Raw genomic sequence first — 19,181 nt, 5'->3', positions numbered from 1 at the left:
GGGGGAGATACTGGAGTATATTTCTAAACACAAATGCTAGGTTTAAGGATAAAATTTAACAAAAGTGTGCAACATATGTTCTGCAGTACTTCACAAAAGCAGCAATAAATGTAGAAATAAAAACCTACTGAAAGACAAAGAGGATCCTGTCTGTCCCAGCCAAAAATGTAGCTACAAAGTGCTGATAGTGTCTCATGTACCTGTATCTATAGCATAAAGAGCATTGTGATGCAAACAAGGACCTTACTTTAAGGAACAGTTGAAAGAAGAGTTGAGTGAAGAGGTATGGGTAACTGAGGAAGTTTGTATGTGATCTATATAACAGTTAAGAAACACTGGCATCCTTCAAGGAATAAGTTTTGAAACTGTAAAGTTGTCACTGTTATTCCTATTCTAAGTAATTTTGCTCGTCAATTGTATTTTCTTTTGTAACTAAGTTTATTTGGCATTGCAATTTCAGATTATGGTTATAAACTGAACATTTTCTCATTTATGTATTATTTAATTTCCATCTATGATGCTATATTTTCAGCCACCATTCTTTCGTAACTTTTACTTTTTGTGTATTTATATATGTACAAAACATAATTCACTATTTTACTTAAGATGTCATTCACTAAACTGGTTTTACCTTGTTATAAGAACTGCAGCATCTACTGCTGAATATTCATCCCCCCAGCTTGTGGACATCTCCATGTGGACATCATTCTTCTTTCCAAATTCATCTAGCTGCCATTTACAAAAGCTTTCCAACATTTTCTCTCCATGGTGTCCTATATACATATCTGCCTATAAAAACAATCAAAGTGATAAAGTTCAGAAATGATATTTCCTGCTTATTTTTTATAGGTCGTTCCATGTGAAATGTTATTGCCCCTGCTGGTATAACTTCAGACCTTAAAATTCTTAAAGGGGTATTCCAGTTTTAATGATTACATTTATTTACGTTGAGAAGATACATTTAAAATTTTGCTAGCAGACCTTTATAAATCCGTACAGTAGCCTCTCTCTGAAGAACAAATAATGGTACAGTCCATTTTTGTCCTGTAAAATGCATTAAATCTTATTAACACAATACATCACCTAGCAACAGGCAGCCATGTAATTACACAGTGATGTAGTTACTGTAATAACCACAATAAAAATAATTATTCTAACACTAGTCCTGTTTGCTTATCATGGGAATGTGTCCCGTGTGCTGACACAGCACATGTATGTCATGTAACACTGCTGTTGTCAGAAATTGAAGTGTAGAATGTCCCATGACTGATTCCATGTTTCAGTTAGGCCATGGATACATTACACAGGACTGATACATGGGCTATACCATTCTATTGCATATATGGGTCAACTGCCTGTTTTAAAAAAGGTACGTATGTATGCAGAATTTTTAAAACACGTATATTGTATGATTTTCTACTATATAAACATACTAACTGAAGGACTCGGTTTTGGTTATATTTAATCTATTTCATTTAATGTTTGTGTGTGTCGTTAAAAGATATCAACACTATTCACTTATAACAGTGACATCTACGGCACCCCGTCCCCTTAACAGTGACCTCCACAGCCCCCCACCTCTTAACACTGACCCCCCCCCACAGTGCCTCGTCCCTTAAAATTGGACCTCCACAGCAGCCCACCCCCTTAACTTTGACCTTTACAGCAGCCTTCCCCTTTAACAGTGAGTTTCACAGCACACCGCCCCCTTGACAGTGACCTCCATAGGTGCCCATCCCATTTATAGTGACCTTTACAGCTATCTGCCCTTTAACACTGACCTCCATAGCGGAGCATCCCCTTAACTGTGACCTCCACAGCAGCCTGTCCCTAGGGTGGCCAGAGATCCAGTTTTAGGCCGGACAAACTCCCTATCCTCCGTCTGGTTCAGGGCCTGGACAGACACAAGGATGTCCTTTTGAACAGCTCACTCTCAGAAAGCAGCACTTTTTCAATACCTGTCGGCTGAGGAGTGGGAGGGGGCGTGGCCTAACTGGATTGGGGGCGTGGCCTTTTGAACAGCTCACTCTCAGACAGCAGCACTGTGCTGTCTGAGTGTGAGCTGCAGGGAGAAAGTCACCGTCTCTCCCACACCTGCAGCTGACAAAAGTTGATTTTTAACTTCATTTTTTCAATCCCTGTTGGCTGAGGAGTGGCAAAGGGTCATGGCTAACCAGATCAGGGGCGTGGCTTGGTGGGACCTGGGGGTGGGGTTTTACATTCATCTTTTGAGGGTGGACACATTGAGGCAGGGGCTGTGTCTGGGCTCCTTCCTGCAAGAGTGACACCGTTCTAGGCACCTTACTGGCTCATTTGCATTTTAAATAAACTGATTTTCCTTTTTCAGAGGATTAAAACATCTATTGCTGGAACAAAGGCACATCTTGAAGTAAGGTACTAAGTGCTATTAGGCCATGGCTTTACTTCAATAGCGATTATCCTAGTGACAGACTTCCTTTAAGCTGACCTACAGCAGTGAAAAAAAATGGCTGGGTTGTTATGGAAACCTGGAGTAAAACTGTGTATGTGGAGGCTAACGGCCTGCGAGCTTCTATTGGCTGATAAGGGTCATGTGACCAAGCTTCTATTGGCTAATGCATTTTTAGGGAATATCTCAGGAACGGTATGTCCTAGAGAGCTGAGACCTGGTCTAAAACCTTCTCGGATACCTGATGTACCTGTGTGCCAAATTTCGTCATTGTAAATGCGACGGTGTGGATTCCTTTAGCGGACATACATACATACACACACATACACTAAGCTTTATACAGTATGTTAGATAAATAAATAAAATAAATACAAACTGGAATATCCCTTTAAACAATAATTATACTGATTAAGTTAATAGGCTGGATTATTCTATCTACAATATAAGTATTCCTGCAAGTTCGCCTTCTATTAAAGACAATCTGCACCTTAATTTAACTGCAAACCTTATTTTTATTAGTGTTGATCACGAATATTCGAATTTCGAATTTTTATCGCGAATATAGGTACTTCGAAAATTCGGGAAAATTTTGAATATAGTTAGATATATTCGAAATTTCTAATATTCTAATTTTTTCTTATTTTTTTTTTATTTTTTTTTTATCAGTACACATGATCCCTCACTGCTTCTAGCTTGTGGGCCAATAGGAAGGCTGCAATATACTTGACTTTAGGAGTAGTAGCGTTTGCGAATTTTGCTCTATATTCGTTTTTTTTGAATATTCACTATATTGCTATATATTCTTGTTTTAGAATATTACGAATATTCGAAAAAACAAAGTTATAGCAATATAGAGAATATTAGAAAAAAAATCGAATAGAGCAATTTAGCTAATATAGTGATATAATCTTCTTTGTCTAATAGTTGTAAGTTGAAAAATTCGCAATAGAAAATTCGAATCTGAAAATTCGAATTCCAAAAATTTGCATATTACACAATCATTACCTTTCCGATTTTTTGAGTAAAAAAAAAAATCGCGAATTTTCGAATTTGCAAATTTTCAACGAATATTCTACAAAATATTTGCGAAATATTGCGAATTCGAATATGACCCCTGCCGCTCATCACTAATTTTTATCACCGCCAAAGAGGGCAAGTGGTATTTCAAGCTGATTTCCCTTTCTTCCTTACCTGAAATGTGGCACTGTAGTTTTGAGCTGTACCACAGCTGTATGTCTTGTTGCAAGGTCACACTACCTGACAACCACAGTCTTTTCAACAGTTGTAACGTAAGACACATGGGGTCATTTATCAAACTGGTGTAAAGTAGAACTGGCTTAGTTGCCCATAGTAACCAATCAGATTCCACCTTTCATTTTCCAAAGGAGTTGTCCAAAATGAAAGGTGGAATCTGATTGGTTGCTATGGGTAAATAAGCCAGTTCTACTTTACACCAGTTTGATAAATGACCCCCAAAATATTTATAGCAGCCGTGAGACTGTTCTGACCATGTCTAGCTGACAAACGTGCTATGCTCTGATACACTTTAAAGCAATACTTCCTTCAGAAAATTGTATATTTTTAAACTAAATATTCAAAGAAATTATTTTTTTTTTTTTAGAATTTTAGGCTGTTTTTCTTTTTTCATTTCACCAGTCCTATACCATTGAAAATGAAATACAAAATAGTATCCTTATGTCAACACAAATAGATGCAACTCTTAAATATTGATAGGCAGTTTACTGCTGTAGTAAGATTTTATCTGCTAGTATAATAGCAGATGTAGAATTTACGATGACAGTATGACAGCGTTATTGTGCTCTTGATGGGCCTAGATAAAGATGTTCACAGAAGAACATTGCTTTTATCAGTGTACTGTGTGATGCCCTAATACAGTCACTCATTCCCTCCCCTCTCTGGCTGCAGTAAATAATATGACTAAAGGGGCATTTACACTGCACAGACAAGCAATTATCTGGAAGGAAGTGTCCCTGACTGACAATTGCCTGCTCGTTAGTGGAGATGACGAGCTGTATTTACTTGCAGCGATCATGGGCGTAGGAAGCGCGGGGGGGGGGGGGGGGGGGGGGGGACGGATCCCCCCCAGGAAATAATGCGGGGGGGACTGGTTTGGTTAAATCCCCCCCAGGCTCCAGCCAGGCCAGCGGCAGTGTCTGTATGCGGCGGCAGGCAGACTAGGCAGTGTGCGGCGGCGGCGGCAGGCAGTGTGTGGCGGCGGGTCAGGCACTGAGATGAGCGCTTCCATTGGGGAAGCGAATCGCTCATCTCCATGGTGATCTGTTTCTGTTTATATCGCTGTCCTCAGGACAGCGATACAAACAGAAGGCTGCGGAGGAGCAGGGCAGGGAGGTGTGTCCCTTTCCTGTTCCTCTGATAGGCTGCCGGCACTACTAGGCCGGCAGCCTATCAGAGGCCGGCGTAGGCGGCGCAATGACGTCATCGCACCGGCCTGAGCCGTACAGCGCTGGAGTCAGGACTGGAAGAGGCCTGCATCGCATCGCTCCAAGAGCCGAGGTAAGTATAAGTGTTCATTTTATTTTTTATTTTTTATTTTTTTTACTATATACAATAATTAGTTGGCACATAAAAGGGGGGCACTGGTATTATGCTGGCACATGATTGGGGAATTTGGGGGGGCCCTGGACCTGGTATTATACTGGGCTGGCACATGATTGGGGAATTTGTGGGGGCCCTGGAATTACTGGCACAGATTGGGGGGGGGGTGTCTGGTATTACTGGTGCCACATGATTCGGGGGTCTGTCTGGTATTACTGGCACATGATTGGGGGGGTCTGGTATTACTGGCACATGATAGGGGGGGTCTGGTATTATACTGGCACATGATTGGGGAATTTGGGGGGATCTGGTATTACTGGCACATGATTGGGGGCACTGGTATTATACTGGCACATGATTGGGGAATTTGGGGGGGGCCCTGGACCTGGTATTATACTGGGCTGGCACATGATTGGGGAATTTGCGGGGGCCCTGGAATTACTGGCACAGATTGGGGGGGGGGGCTGGTATTACTGGTGCCACATGATGGTGGGGTCTGGTATTACTGGCACATGATGGGGGGGTCTGGTATTATACTGGCACATGATTGGGGAATTTGAGGGGGTCTGGTATTACTGGTACATGATTGGGGGCACTGGTATTATACTTGCACATGATTGGGGAATTTGGGGGGCCCTGGTATTATATTGGGCTGGCACATGATTGGGGAATTTTGGGGGGGGGGGGCCTGGAATTACTGGCACAGATTGGGGGGGGGGTGTCTGGTATTACTGGTGCCACATGATTGGGTGGGTCTGGTATTACTGGCACATGATGGTGGGGGGGTCTGGACCGTCTGGTATTACTGCCACATGATTGGGGGGTCTGGTATTACTGGCACATGATTGGGGGGGGTCTGGTATAGTGGCACATGATTGGGGGGTCTGGTCTGGTATTACAATACTGCCACATGATTGAGTGGGTCTGGTATTACTGGCACATGATGGGGGGGTCTGGACCATCTGGTATTACAGGCACTTGATTGGGGTGTCTGGTATTACTGCCACATGATTGGGGTGGTCTGGTATTATACTGGCACATGATTGGGGAATTTGGGGGGGGTCTGGTATTACTGGCACATGATTGGGGGCACTGGTATTATACTGGCACATGATTGGGGAATTTGGGGGGGCCCTGGTATTATATTGGGCTGGCACATGATTGGGGAATTTGGGGGGGCCCTGGAATTACTGGCACAGATTGGGGGGGGGGGGTTTCTGGTATTACTGCCACATGATTGGGGGGTCTGTCTGGTATTACTGGCACATGATTGGGGGGGTCTGTTATTACTGGCACATGATTGGGGGGGTCCTGTTATTACTGGCACATGATTGGGGGGGCCCTGTTATTACTGGCACATGATTGGGGGGGGGGGGCCCTGTTATTACTGGCGCATGATTGGGGGGCCCTGTTATTACTGGCACATGATTGGGGGGGCCCTGTTATTACTGGCACATGATTGGGGGGCCCTGTTATTACTGGCACATGATTGGGGGGGCCCTGTTATTTCTGGCACATGATTGGGGGGGCCCTGTTATTACTGGCACATGATTGAGGGGGGGCTGTTATTACTGGCTGATGAGAGGCGCTGGGGGGCTGATGAGGGGCGCTGGGAGGCTGATGAGAGGCACTGGGGGCTGCTGGAGAGGCACTGGGGGCTGCTATGAGGCATGGGGCTCTTATCTGAGGTCTGATTGGGGGTCATTCATATTGGGGTCTGAGCTGAGGTGTGATCTGAGGTCTTATTAACATTGGGGATCTTATTGGTGCTGTTAGCTGAGGTCTGATTAACATTGGGGGTCTGATTGGTGGTCTTACCTGAGGTGTAATGAAAAATATTTTTTTCTTATTGTGCCCACTTTCAGCCCGGAGCCCAGAGCACTGATCTGGAGCAGCTTGGAGAAAAAGGCCTCACAGTCTCCCACACTCCTTTTGCCCGGCCAAGCCAGCAACCCTGAGTCTTCAGAACTGTAAGTTTATACCCGGCGAGCAAAAATGCTGTCCCCCCCAGATTTTTAGGGGTTCCTACACCCATGGCAGCGATCCCCTCCACAGTATGAAGACAAAGGATGGCTAATGCTATTGCTCTTCTTCATACAGCTGCATTATTTCTTGGTAGCAGAGTGGTGTCTTCTGCTGCCAAGAAAAGATAATTGCGGTATCCAGACCAACAATCATTTCACCCAATGAACAAGCGTTTTGCTTGATCATCAGGTGATCTGTAGCACTTTTATATAGGCAGATTATCAGGAAAGAGCATTCATAAAAACCTTTGTTCTTGAAAATATGCCCAACAATTAGGCAGTCTAATTGACGCTTCATAAAGTCGAGTGAGACTGTTTGTTGTGCTAAAAGTCCAAACAAAGGAGAAAGTTATATAGCCAGAACTAGAAGTGGAATGCATGAAGTGGCTTCAAAAAAAGGATGTTAGGAAACCATACAACTTTGTTTTATAAAAAAATATATATTAAAAAAACACATAGAATATTCATCTATGAGCTATTTATATAAGAGAAAAAGTATTGACGGTAGTGTCCCCTTAAAGCAGCAATGCAGAATCTTTTCTTGTCCAAGAGTCACGCTGTAATACTGAACCACTCCCAAGGACAGCAATAAGGTTAGGGCGACTTACTGGCCACCAAAACATTTGTGCAGCTTGTCTGCAACTTGCTGTCACATGACTATTTTAGAGCTCAAATTTAGCTATAAAAAGAAAAACACAGCCAAATTTTAAAAAAAGATTGCATATTTCCAATCAGGAACCTGTCTTTTTACTTGACTAAACAGTTCTGCATGCAGGATTTTTTGTCTGGTCTTTTTGATGGAATCTGTGATTTAGGCATACAGATGTGTACAACCCCTAACTTAAATTATTACTTACTGGTGTTTCATGAAGAAGAATCAACTTTGTAACCCGGAGATTCATTTGTACTCCCAGACTTTTGTGCTGAAAAAGATTATATACCTAGAAGACAGAAATTTTTGGGATGGAAAAATAAGTCAAATAAAATATATAATAATATATAGTCCTCCATATGGCAATCCTCCTCTATATAGGACATGTGTGCAGCCACTGAGGAAGGAGTTAAGTAAACTCTGAAACGCGTCTGACGGGATATCAACTATAACGGAGCATAAGACTTCACATACTTATTACAGATGTGTATCCAGGGTTTGTTTTTTTATGTTTGGTTTCAGGTGTATTCCAATTGAAGTTTTGCTTTGGTTTTAATTGAATACATTTTCTAATTTTCTGCTCACACTATTATCTCTTTACTCATTTGTGCATAGTAAGATTGACACCAGAAGCTATTTAGAAACTATCAAATTAATAATGGACATTATACTGTAACTTATATTAATTACCATGTTGAGGATAGTTAAAATAAATTTCCTTGTTGCTTCTGAACCGTGGTAGGAAACCATGGCAGGATCAGCAACCACCACAGTTTCTATGTTGTATTCTTGGCTTTGTTTCAATGAGTATCGCTTGCCTCTTCCTGTTTCAGTCCCTTTATAGTTTTTTGTTCTTCTCTTATCTAGAAAATAAAATGTTAAATGCTCATCGATTACCTGCTAAAGTCCAAATTGTAGAAATGTATAAGTTATATATAACATAGCTTCATTATGTCAAAAGAGTGAAAAGAGTTCTTTGTTTTATGGTATCTATGAAGTATGCTGCTCTGGGGAGATACTGGGTGCTTGTGAGTCCTAATGCCTAAGAGACCCCAAGTGATAGTTCCTTCAACCTTCTCAGACTCTTTCAAAAGTCTAAGCAGACAGAGAAGAGCCAAAATGGTTCACATACCCGTATATGCATAATGACAGGGAATCTTTCAGCTCTCCAATCTGATCCACCCCCCCCCCCCCCCCCAAGCAGAACATCATTTAGTTGGCATAAAATTAAGAGCGCTGCAGACGGATATTCTTTAAAGTGTAGCTGCCATTTCACTACCAAAAATGAAATTCCTAACATATGTGATGCTGAAGGGAAGATATTCATGAAGCTTTATTTTTCAGCTAATATTACATTTCTGATGTCTGTATTCAGCCCTTAGCAACCTATTTCTCTGTGCCTCTATTTCAGCATCTTCCTAAGATGGCTAAATAAATCACTGCAAAGGTGCACTACAATATATGTAAATGAAAATACAAGGCTAAACCCTCACGCTAGATGTCAAAATGAGACTTTAGCCAATATATTCTGTCTCAAAAACATATCGGAGCCCATGCACCCCATCAAGGTATCTCAGTTGGCGCGGGACCTACCACTAAACCTACCTATAGTGTGCGAACACTGTCTGATAGGTGCTAAGGTCCGACTCAAAGCCAAGCTTCCACAAACCTCCAAAGTGAGATCACAAACCTCCAAAGTGAGCCCCACCTATAGCAGGCCATGTGACACAGGCTACCAGGTTTGTGGAAGCTTGGCTTTGGTAACTATAACGGATCTCCTGGCACCCCGACCGGGTACCTCCGTCGATGGATGTTCCTAGCGCTTCCCGAGGACTCCAAGCACTCCGCTCTACACCGTAAGCCCTGCAGACCCCACGAACCGCCGAAGCTTGGTTGAGGTCTCGCCGTCTACTACCCACCCTGGACCTACGACAAGGCTCCAGGCTCCAGTGAGTGAACCTCTCCTAAATCCAGAGAGTAGGAACAGCTCTTACAAGAGCTAGTAGTTATAGCCAGGGGAGTATAGCAAATCTTCAGCGTATAGCAATCCCCAGTGTCGATCAGTTACCCAAACACCAGCCTCAATATGATGAAGGGTAAAACAGGAACTCTTTATTGAACACACAAGCATTGACTTACATACACATTTTCCAACAAGGGTACCACCCCTGTGGACCTGGTTGGGAACTGAGGACATGACATAGCAGCCAATCCTTTACAGTTTAAACACAAAAACTAACCCTATTCAACCAACACAATGGCATTGTCTGTGACGCAATTAACAAACACAATGGCATTGTCTTTGACGCAATCAACAATGAACAACATGCAAACAGACATCTTCACCCGCTCCATAATGAATGAATAGGAAGAGAGGAGACACATGTGATGGGATTATCTCCTGAGTGTATCATAGGGTGATCTACTCATCTAGGAGTCGGCTGCTATTATAATCAACTATCTTAATCTCATCACTAACACAATCAGTGGGAGACTCAGTGCAGAGTTAACCCTTTTTGTGTTGCTGAATCCACACCATGCCTTTTTAATGGGCAATAGGAAATATGGGCATATAAATTACAAACATAAATCAGGGTTCATAGTTCCTTGTAACCCCAAAAGGTCTTAGGGGGTCTCCATAGTTCTCGGTCCATAGTCTGTAGGAAAGACGCTGGCCCTCAGCCTTCTCCAGCAGCCCCAGTGACAGTTCAGTCCGTCACAGTAACTGTCATGGGGCGCCAAAGGCGCACTCGGTCTACCATCAGCCGCAGACCTGCTGCTTAGCTTCGGGAGTGAGGATCTGTGTTTGGCCTCGTTCCCAGGGCGGCTTTGCTAGCTGGGAGGATCCCTGCTCCTAGGTCTGCCTTGAGCGCCGAGCTGATCACTCGGTGCTCGATTTGTCTGTCTGTCGGTCATGTGACGCTAGCCACGTCATATGACCCTCACTCCCCACTATAAATACAGGCAGCCTGCTGGCCACAGGTTGACTGTTAATTTTAGGTATCTGGTGATTGTTTTGTTCCTGCATACTTACCTGATCCTGTGTTCCCTGACGATTCTCTGCCTGCTCCTCCTGTACTGCGCATCTCTCCTGGTATCTTGACCCCGGCTTCCACCTGACGATTCTTTGCGGACACCTGTTGTACTTCGTTTCTCTCCTGGCATTTGACCTCGGCTTTTCCTGACTATTCTCTGCTCATTCCTTAGTACTGCGTAGCTCTCTAGGTATTCACCCGGTCCGTTCACGTTCCGTTATTTGTCTTGTCTGTCTTCCCAGCACGTATCCTAAGTTAGGGACTGCCGTCTAGTTGTCCCCTGTCATTAGGACTTGCGAGGCAAGTAGGCAGGGCCAGGGGTGAGGGTGGAATGCAGTGGTCACTATCCTCCCCCCTGTGTGTAGTGTACGTTACCGTCAAAGTAACCTTATATTTATAGTTTATTTTATAGGTTTTTGGTGATCACTTTCTGCAGGTGAAATTTTTTTTATTACATTCAGTTGGAAGGATCCTTTATAGTTTGTTTTTGCTAGTTTCTTATAGTAAGAATTCCTATTTTACAGCAACAAAATATGACCACTCCTTGGTTTTATGAATGGATTTGGAAGCAGACTGTATTGGTTGTTGCAAATCTTGTAAATAAAAGTTTTTATGAAGGATGAGTTTGAAGAGAATTCTTATTGATAAAGGATACCACATGATATTTTTTCTACACAAAACAAACAGCATATACACTCACCTGATGAATTATTAGGAACACCATACTAATACGGTGTTGGACCACCTTTTGCCTTCAGAACTGCCTTAATTCTACGTGGCATTGATTCAACAAGGTGCTGATAGCATTCTTTAGAAATGTTGGCCCATATTGATAGGATAGCATCTTGCAATTGATGGAGATTTGAGGGATGCACATCCAGGGCACGAAGCTCCCGTTCCACCACATCCCAAAGATGCTCTATTGGGTTGAGATCTGGTGACTGTGGGGGCCATTTTAGTACAGTGAACTCACTGTGATGTTCAAGAAACCAATTTGAAATGATTCGAGCTTTGTGACATGGTGCATTATCCTGCTGGAAGTAGCCACCAGAGGATGGATACATGTTCTCATTCTGTTTACGCCAAATTCGGACTCTACCATTTGAATGTCTCAACAGAAATCGAGACTCATCAGACCAGGCAACATTTTTCCAGTCTTCAACAGTTCAATTTTGGTGAGCTCGTGCAAATTGTAGCCTTTTTTTCCTATTTGTAGTGGAGATGAGTGGTACCCGGTGGGGTCTTCTGCTGTTGTAGCCCATCCGCCTCAAGGTTGTGCGTGTTGTGGCTTCACAAATGCTTTGCTGCATACCTTGGTTGTAACGAGTGGTTATTTCAGTCAACGTTGCTCTTCTATCAGCTTGAATCAGTCGGCCCATTCTCCTCTGACCTCTAGCATACACAAGGCATTTTTGCCCACAGGACTGCCGCATACTGGATGTTTTTCCCTTTTCACACCATTCTTTGTAAACCCTAGAAATGGTTGTGCGTGAAAATCCCAGTAACTGAGCAGATTGTGAAATACTCAGCCGGCCCGCCTGGCACCAACAACCATGCCACGCTCAAAATTGCTTAAATCACCTTTCTTTCCCATTCTGACATTCAGTTTGGCGTTCAGGAGATTGTCTTGACCAGGACCACACCTCTAAATGCATTGAAGCAACTGCCATGTGATTAATTGACTAGATAATTGCAGTAATGAGAAATAGAACAGGTGTTCCTAATAATTCTTTAGGTGACTGTATAATGCTACTTAGGTGTATGTTAAAGGGAGTCATACAAATGCACCTAATTGCAGTACCTACACCCACAGTGCACCTAAAACTTTATTTGCATACATACATTTGCATAAAAATAACTGATTTTGGGACACTGAGTTTGAATCTGATTTTAGAAGTGAGCATTCAAGATGTTTAACTCAATAACAGAGACATATAAATGATAAAAGCTAGGCATTACATTTACATGATCATCATTTTAGTCTAGCCTATAGGTACAATGGTGTGGGTCCAGTTTGAACATTGACTATACAAGAGATAACTGAGCATAGGGTATACTTAAAAGTGAGATTCCTAATGATGTAATAGAAATAATTTTTTAAACAATATAATCAGCGGCATACCTACCACAGAGGTAGACCACTATGGGCCCCAAAGTGACTGCTATAAGGCACAGGGGGAAGAGGGTTCCAGCACTCTACCCTTTTTCTTGTTCCTAACATAGGTTTACTGCATTTTCTGTCAGCTGCCACTAGGGGAAGCTTAGTGGAAAAATATTATTTACAACTTCCATTAAAATCAATTGTAACTGTATACTTTCCTATGCACTGAGTTCCCTATAGTGGTAGCTACAGGCAGCCAGTTTTACAATATAGGAACATAGGAAGACAGGCACTCTATATGAGGTCACCAGCAGATATCAACAAAGGACAAGGGATAGTGTGTATATGAGAAAAACTATATTTATTTGGGTAGTAATAAAAACGTTATCAATATAGGTCACTCCCAATGTACAGGGAGAGGAGTGGGTGGTGTAAAATAGATGAATGGATAAATGAATAAAGAAAAATAAAAATAATGTGAAAAAGTGATGATAAAACACCTTGTATTGGGCTATAAGTCCAGAATCATGGTATGTAGAACTTTAAATATTAGACAAATATAGTCAATAGTCTGAGATGGATTCAGTTGATTAAAATAAGTAAAAAGTTAGTACAAAGATTTAAATTGTGACAGGTTTAAAAGAATATATCAGCAGCATTCCAGATCCGATGTATGTGTATACACAGCTATGCGAAAGTTATTTTCAGCGAACCAGTGCCTGGTGGCGTCCGACCTAAAATTGGCTATCTGGTCGCTGTTACCTTTCTGGAGGATCGTCGGTTCTTCTATGTTGGTGTCTCGGCGCAGGATCCTCTGTGAGCTGTGGATGCTTAGTGCGGTTATGGATATACGGGGCCGGCAGCGCGGTTGCAGATGGATGCGATGACCGCAAAGGGCTGCTGTTTGTGGATCAGTCTGTCAATGTGAAAAGACAGCAACATTTGCATCGACAGACCGATCCACAAACAGCAGCCCTTCACGGTCATCCCATCCATCTGCAACCGCGCTGCCGGCCCCGTCTATCCATAACCGCACTAAGCATCCACAGCTCACAGAGGATCCTGCGCGGAGACACCTACATAGAAGAACTGACGATCCTCCAGAAAGGTAACAGCGACCAGATAGCCAAATTTAGATCGGACGCCACCAGGCACTGGTTCGCTGAAAATAACTTTCGCATTGCTGTGTATACACATACATCGGATCTGGAATGCTGCTGATATATTCTTTTAAACCTGTCACAATTTAGATCTTTGTACTAACTCTTTACTTATTTTAATCAACTGAATCCATCTCAGACTATTGACTATATTTGTCTACTATTCAAAGTTCTACATACCATGATTCTGGACTTATAGCCCAATACAGGGTGTTTTATCATCACTTTTTCACATTATTTTTCTTTATTCATTTATCCATTTTTCTATTTTACACCACCCACTCCTCTCCCTGTACATTGGGAGTGACCTATATTGATAACGTTTTTATTACTACCCAAATAAATATAGTTTTTCTCATATACACACTATCCCTTGTCCTTTGTTGATATCTGCTGGTGACCTCATATAGAGCGCCTGTCTTCCTATCTTCCTATACGCCTGCCTTTTCTGACTGGGTGAGTCAGCTTAGACACGTGCACCTTGCATATTGCCCACACAGGAGAGCCACCGTATTCCCTCCAAACTGTTTTACAATATACTGTGTGTAGGGAAGCAGATGTATTTAGTTCAACTAGTCTCAATACATTGAGAAATACAGTGTTCCGAATATGTCCCTTATTTAGGAAGCACCACTTGAACTCTGGGGGTGAAATGGAGGAGGGGAGGGGAGGGGGTGCAACTTTTATTACAATTTTATAGTTATTTTTTTCCCACTTAATCAAACAGGTAAATCATAAGAAATTTAGGGAGTAAAGACTTGCATTCTGTGTTGCCTGGGAGTGTTTGATGCACACATACTGAGAAACTAACTTGTTATGGGGGTCTATGAGATCTATCCATGCCCCTGAATATATACACATTATGCTCTGTCTGCAGTTTGCCTTATGGTAAAGTCGATATAAATATTTCCAGGTCCATACAGATTCTTATAATCAAAGATACAAAAGGTAGACACAGCACTCCCAGGATAGTTATCAGTTAGGAGACCCTAACTTCAGTTTCCACAGAAAGGTTGGTAAAAGAAGGGCTAATACATATTACTGACCACATATTTCCTCCTACAGGACCCTGCACAATTTGCTTACCGACAAAGTCTATTGAGGATGTTTTAGTCTAGTCACCACAATCTGTTTTCAACTATCTAGAAAAACCTCAAATTACTGCTGGAATACACTTCCGTTTTCTATAAAGTCACAACCCCAAGCACATACAGATCTCTAGGTCTGTCAAGAAAACTCTAAAATCAGTTTTCTCTTCCAAAAGCTGCAAGTTGACAGAATTGCTTATTAAATGTCATCAATCATGTCTATCATAACCTGTCACTCCAATAATTGCTATACTTTTCACCCAGTGCCACATGCAGATGCTTGCAACACATATGCAGGTGACATATCTACAAAAAGCCCTGTACAGAATACTGTTCACCATCCCAATATACAGCATTTAGTTACTGCAAAACAAATTGTATGATAACCAAGTTCAGGAAAATGATGTTGTCCTCTTAGACCCTCATCATTAAAGATAGCATGTAAAATGGCAGTACAGCACAGTGACCTCAAAGCACAGGCTAGAGCACATATCCATATGGATGAATTCTTCCCATCCTAATATTTTATAGACTATTCTGCATTAAGACTTTGGATAAAGTATATAGAAGCCATGCCTATTCATCTTTAGAATCTAGTAAAAAAAAAAATAGAAAAATCAACAGCTTATCTTCCACGGAAAACATGCCAATTCCTTTTTTCCTGACATCTGCTATCAGGGGAGGGTTGATAAACCTGCATACACATTAGTGGGTTGACACATGGGCGTCCGCAGGGGGGGTAAGGGGGGGCAAGTGCCCTGGAAATCTGTGAACTGAGTTCTGCTTGCTGCACTGTGCAGCGCCGCAGAGTGAGGAGCGGTATCTATCAGGAGCATGCACGCGCCCTGATGAATCACCAGGGCCGGCGCGCACGGCAGTACGAAGCTCCGCCCACCTTCCGGGCCGGAAAGACATTGCGGAGCCGGAGCAAGAAGAAGAGACGCCCGCTTCAGGACTCCACAACCACAGGCAGCCTGAATGAGCGAGAGCGACACTAACACAGTGAGTGACTGACAGTGTGGGGTGACCCGGCGGTATATGAAGGGGCAATACTGCCTGGTATTATATGGACTGCAGATATGGCATCCTCTGGGCAGTACTGTCTATGGTCAATTCATCCTTCACAAGCACTCTGACTGCCACCTGCTTGGCTATCAGTGAGTGACAGTCAGTCAGTGTCACAGTGTGACTACTGAGTCCCTCCCTGACCCTGAGTGTTAGGTGTGGGGTGAGTCACTGATAGCCAAGCAGCAGGCAGTGAAGTGCCATGAGAGCCAGGCCAAGCAGGTGGCAGTCAGGGTGCTGGTGAAGGATGACCATAGACAGTACTGCCCAGAGGATGCCACCTCTGCTGTCCATATACCAGGCAGTATTTCCCCTTCAATCATATACCGCCTGCCCGCCTGGTATATGAAGGGGTAATACTGGTGGTAGGCCTGGTATTCTGCAGACCATCTGCTTGTAAGTTACATATGACAAAAGCCTGGAAGCATTCAGGTACAGAACACAACATTTCATTTGTTGGTGACAAAATGCAAATTAACATATTGCTGAATGCTGAGACTATAACAAAGGGGTGCAAAAATAATATCAAATTAATAGACATTCAAGTGAAATAAGAAGAATTGGTCTTTCCTTTTGTGGTGGCTTCCTATTTTAAAGTTTAGTCCCTGCACACAAACGGGGTTCCGTTCCACCCTCTTATATCTGCAGTTAGGCTTCATACACGTGCCCGTTTCAATGTCAATAAAATTATGTACCCCCCTGGAAAAATTTCTGCGGACGCCCATGGGTTGACAACATATATCTAAAGTGTATGGGCAACTTAACATTGTTCATGTGTGTGTTCATGAGGTTACCAAACCTGGACAGAGAAGACCCCTTTGCCTGTCTGTTCAGTACTAGAGAATTATCATATCAGCCCAGATAGCTCTTGACCACTCCTTGCTGACTATTACATTACCTATAACTAAAACAGTACTTATCTAGATTTACTAGGACATTTTGGTTTCCAGACTTCAGTTTGATAAACAAAATTAATAGTTACACAACAAAATCAGTAAATCAGTATCTGACATCCACCTACACAAATGGGCAACATATAGGTATAATTACTAAATAACAATAAGAAGCAAAGCATAAGTAAAAGAACATACCTGAAACTCCACAGTATGAGTGATGACTACCAGTTCTATTCCCTGACGTTTTATCATCTGTGGTTCTTTTCCTTCTAAAAACTCTATGAGCATTGCCAGCTGCCGTAAGAGTGCCATTTACAGGTTCAATGTAGATGAAATCTTCATTCATTTGTATGAAACCCATCTAGTGAATTAGAAAGATAAATCATATTATGTAAAATGTAACACTGAAATGCATAATTGCACCTACTAATAAAATCAAATAACAATATTTTGGAGTTGGTACTAGTGTTGATCGAGCACCAAAGTGCTCGGGTGCTCGAGTAGAATACCTCAGTATGCTCGATGCACAATGGAAGTCAATGGGAGAACCCGAACATTAAACCAGGCACCCCCTGCTCTGAAGAGGGGAGGGTGTGTGGTTCACATGAAAAGGTCAGAAATTGATGGAAACACCACTGAAATGGTTCAGGAACAGCATAGGGAGGATGTCTGGATGCATCTTGGACTCCCAGGTCGCTGCTGGGAACAATGTTGTCCGAGTAGTACGCCAATTTTACAGACTGACAATAATATGCACAAAACCGAAGATAAAATCGATTTTAGAGAAAAAAGTGTTAGGAAACATTCTTTCCTATATATTTACTTGTATATAAAGTACAAGTGCTGTCAAAAATCACAAGGAAGAGGCACTCCGATCCAACCTGTATATCACATAAAGGAGGGCCTCATTCACATTGTGGTACAATTGTTCAGGTAGTGGGACTCTTACACTCATAAAGCCTATGCACTAAGGGAAAGGGCTGCCAAAAATTACAAGGATCCAGCACTCCAATACACCGTTTATAACACATAAAAGGAGGGCATCATACACACCCTTGAAAAATTATGATTGATGGCCTGCTGGTGACCCTTAAAAACATTAGGAGCAAGGGCCTGCTGGTGACCCTCTAAAACATTAGGGGTGAGGGTCTGCTGCTGAGCTGACCATCAAAAACATTAGCAGTGAGGGTCTGCTGCTGAGCTGACTCTCTAAAACATTAGGGGCGAGTGCCTGCTGATGATCTGACCATCTAAAACATTATGGGCGAGGGGCTGCTGATGAGCTGACTCTCTAAAACATTAGGGGCGAGGGCCTGCTGCTGATCTGACCATGGAAAAAATTATGGACGAGGGCCTGCTGCTGAGCTGACCATAGAAAAAATAATGGTTGAGGGTCTGCTGCTGAGCTGACTCTCTAAAACATTAGGGGCGAGTACCTGCTGCTGATCTGACCATGGAAAAATTATGGGCGAGGGCCTGCTGCTGAGCTGACCATCAAAAAAATTATGGTTGAGGGCCTGCTGCTGAGCTGACCCTCTAAAACATTAGGAGCGAAGGCAGCCTAATAAGCATGTTGATATGATGGAGGAGGATGAGAAAAGGAAGATTGAACCATATACCTTTTTTTGTGGTGGAAGGGGTGCATGGGAATACAGTGTATTCAATACACCATAAAAGCCACATTTAGAGTGCCTTTATGTTCAGCTGCTTTCCTCTGGTGGAATAGAGAAGTCAGGGACAATACAGGCCTTGTTAATTTTGATAATGCAGCACGCCAGACCAGCAGGGTATAGCGAAGCGAGGTCACGGTTATAGGCAATCGAGGGTTCCTCACTGTATTGGAGAACCCTGGGCAGGCATGCGGCAGTGAAGGAGAGGTAGACACAGTTCCTCTGGGGCACACTCTGTATATAGGGACCAGGCCTGATGGTGGATGAGGTGCCCTGGATGTTACAGGTATTTTTAGTGCCTGGGGCAAGGTCCCTGTTGGATTCGTGACGCCAGTGCCTGTAACGGTGGCACACCGATTTATAGTTGGAATAACTGAGGTACACAGATGGTATAGTGAACCAAACGTTGCTTTACTGAACAGTCCAACTTTGTACATACAGATGTTAACACAGTCCTTTAGATCACAGCTTTACAAGCAGGCTTT

At 42.8% G+C, this 19,181-nt stretch overlaps 1 protein-coding gene across 1 annotated transcript in view; it reads right to left on the bottom strand.

Annotated features, from left to right (window-relative positions):
• ADAMTS19 (ADAM metallopeptidase with thrombospondin type 1 motif 19) overlaps window positions 1-19,181 on the bottom strand; it is a 366,657-nt gene that overhangs the window by 289,908 nt on the left and 57,568 nt on the right. The window contains exons 3-6 of the mRNA XM_040415985.1: window positions 17,222-17,387; window positions 8,372-8,544; window positions 7,887-7,970; window positions 632-789 (exon numbers count right to left, since the gene is read on the bottom strand). Coding sequence (XP_040271919.1) covers window positions 632-789; window positions 7,887-7,970; window positions 8,372-8,544; window positions 17,222-17,387 — 581 coding nt within the window. The remainder of the gene's footprint in view (window positions 1-631; window positions 790-7,886; window positions 7,971-8,371; window positions 8,545-17,221; window positions 17,388-19,181) is intronic.

Source organism: Bufo bufo, chromosome 2 (assembly GCF_905171765.1).
Source record: "Bufo bufo chromosome 2, aBufBuf1.1, whole genome shotgun sequence".
Taxonomy (NCBI): domain Eukaryota; kingdom Metazoa; phylum Chordata; class Amphibia; order Anura; family Bufonidae; genus Bufo; species Bufo bufo.
The sequence above is the reverse complement of the archived record's forward strand: the minus strand, read 5'-3'. Positions and strand labels throughout refer to the sequence as shown.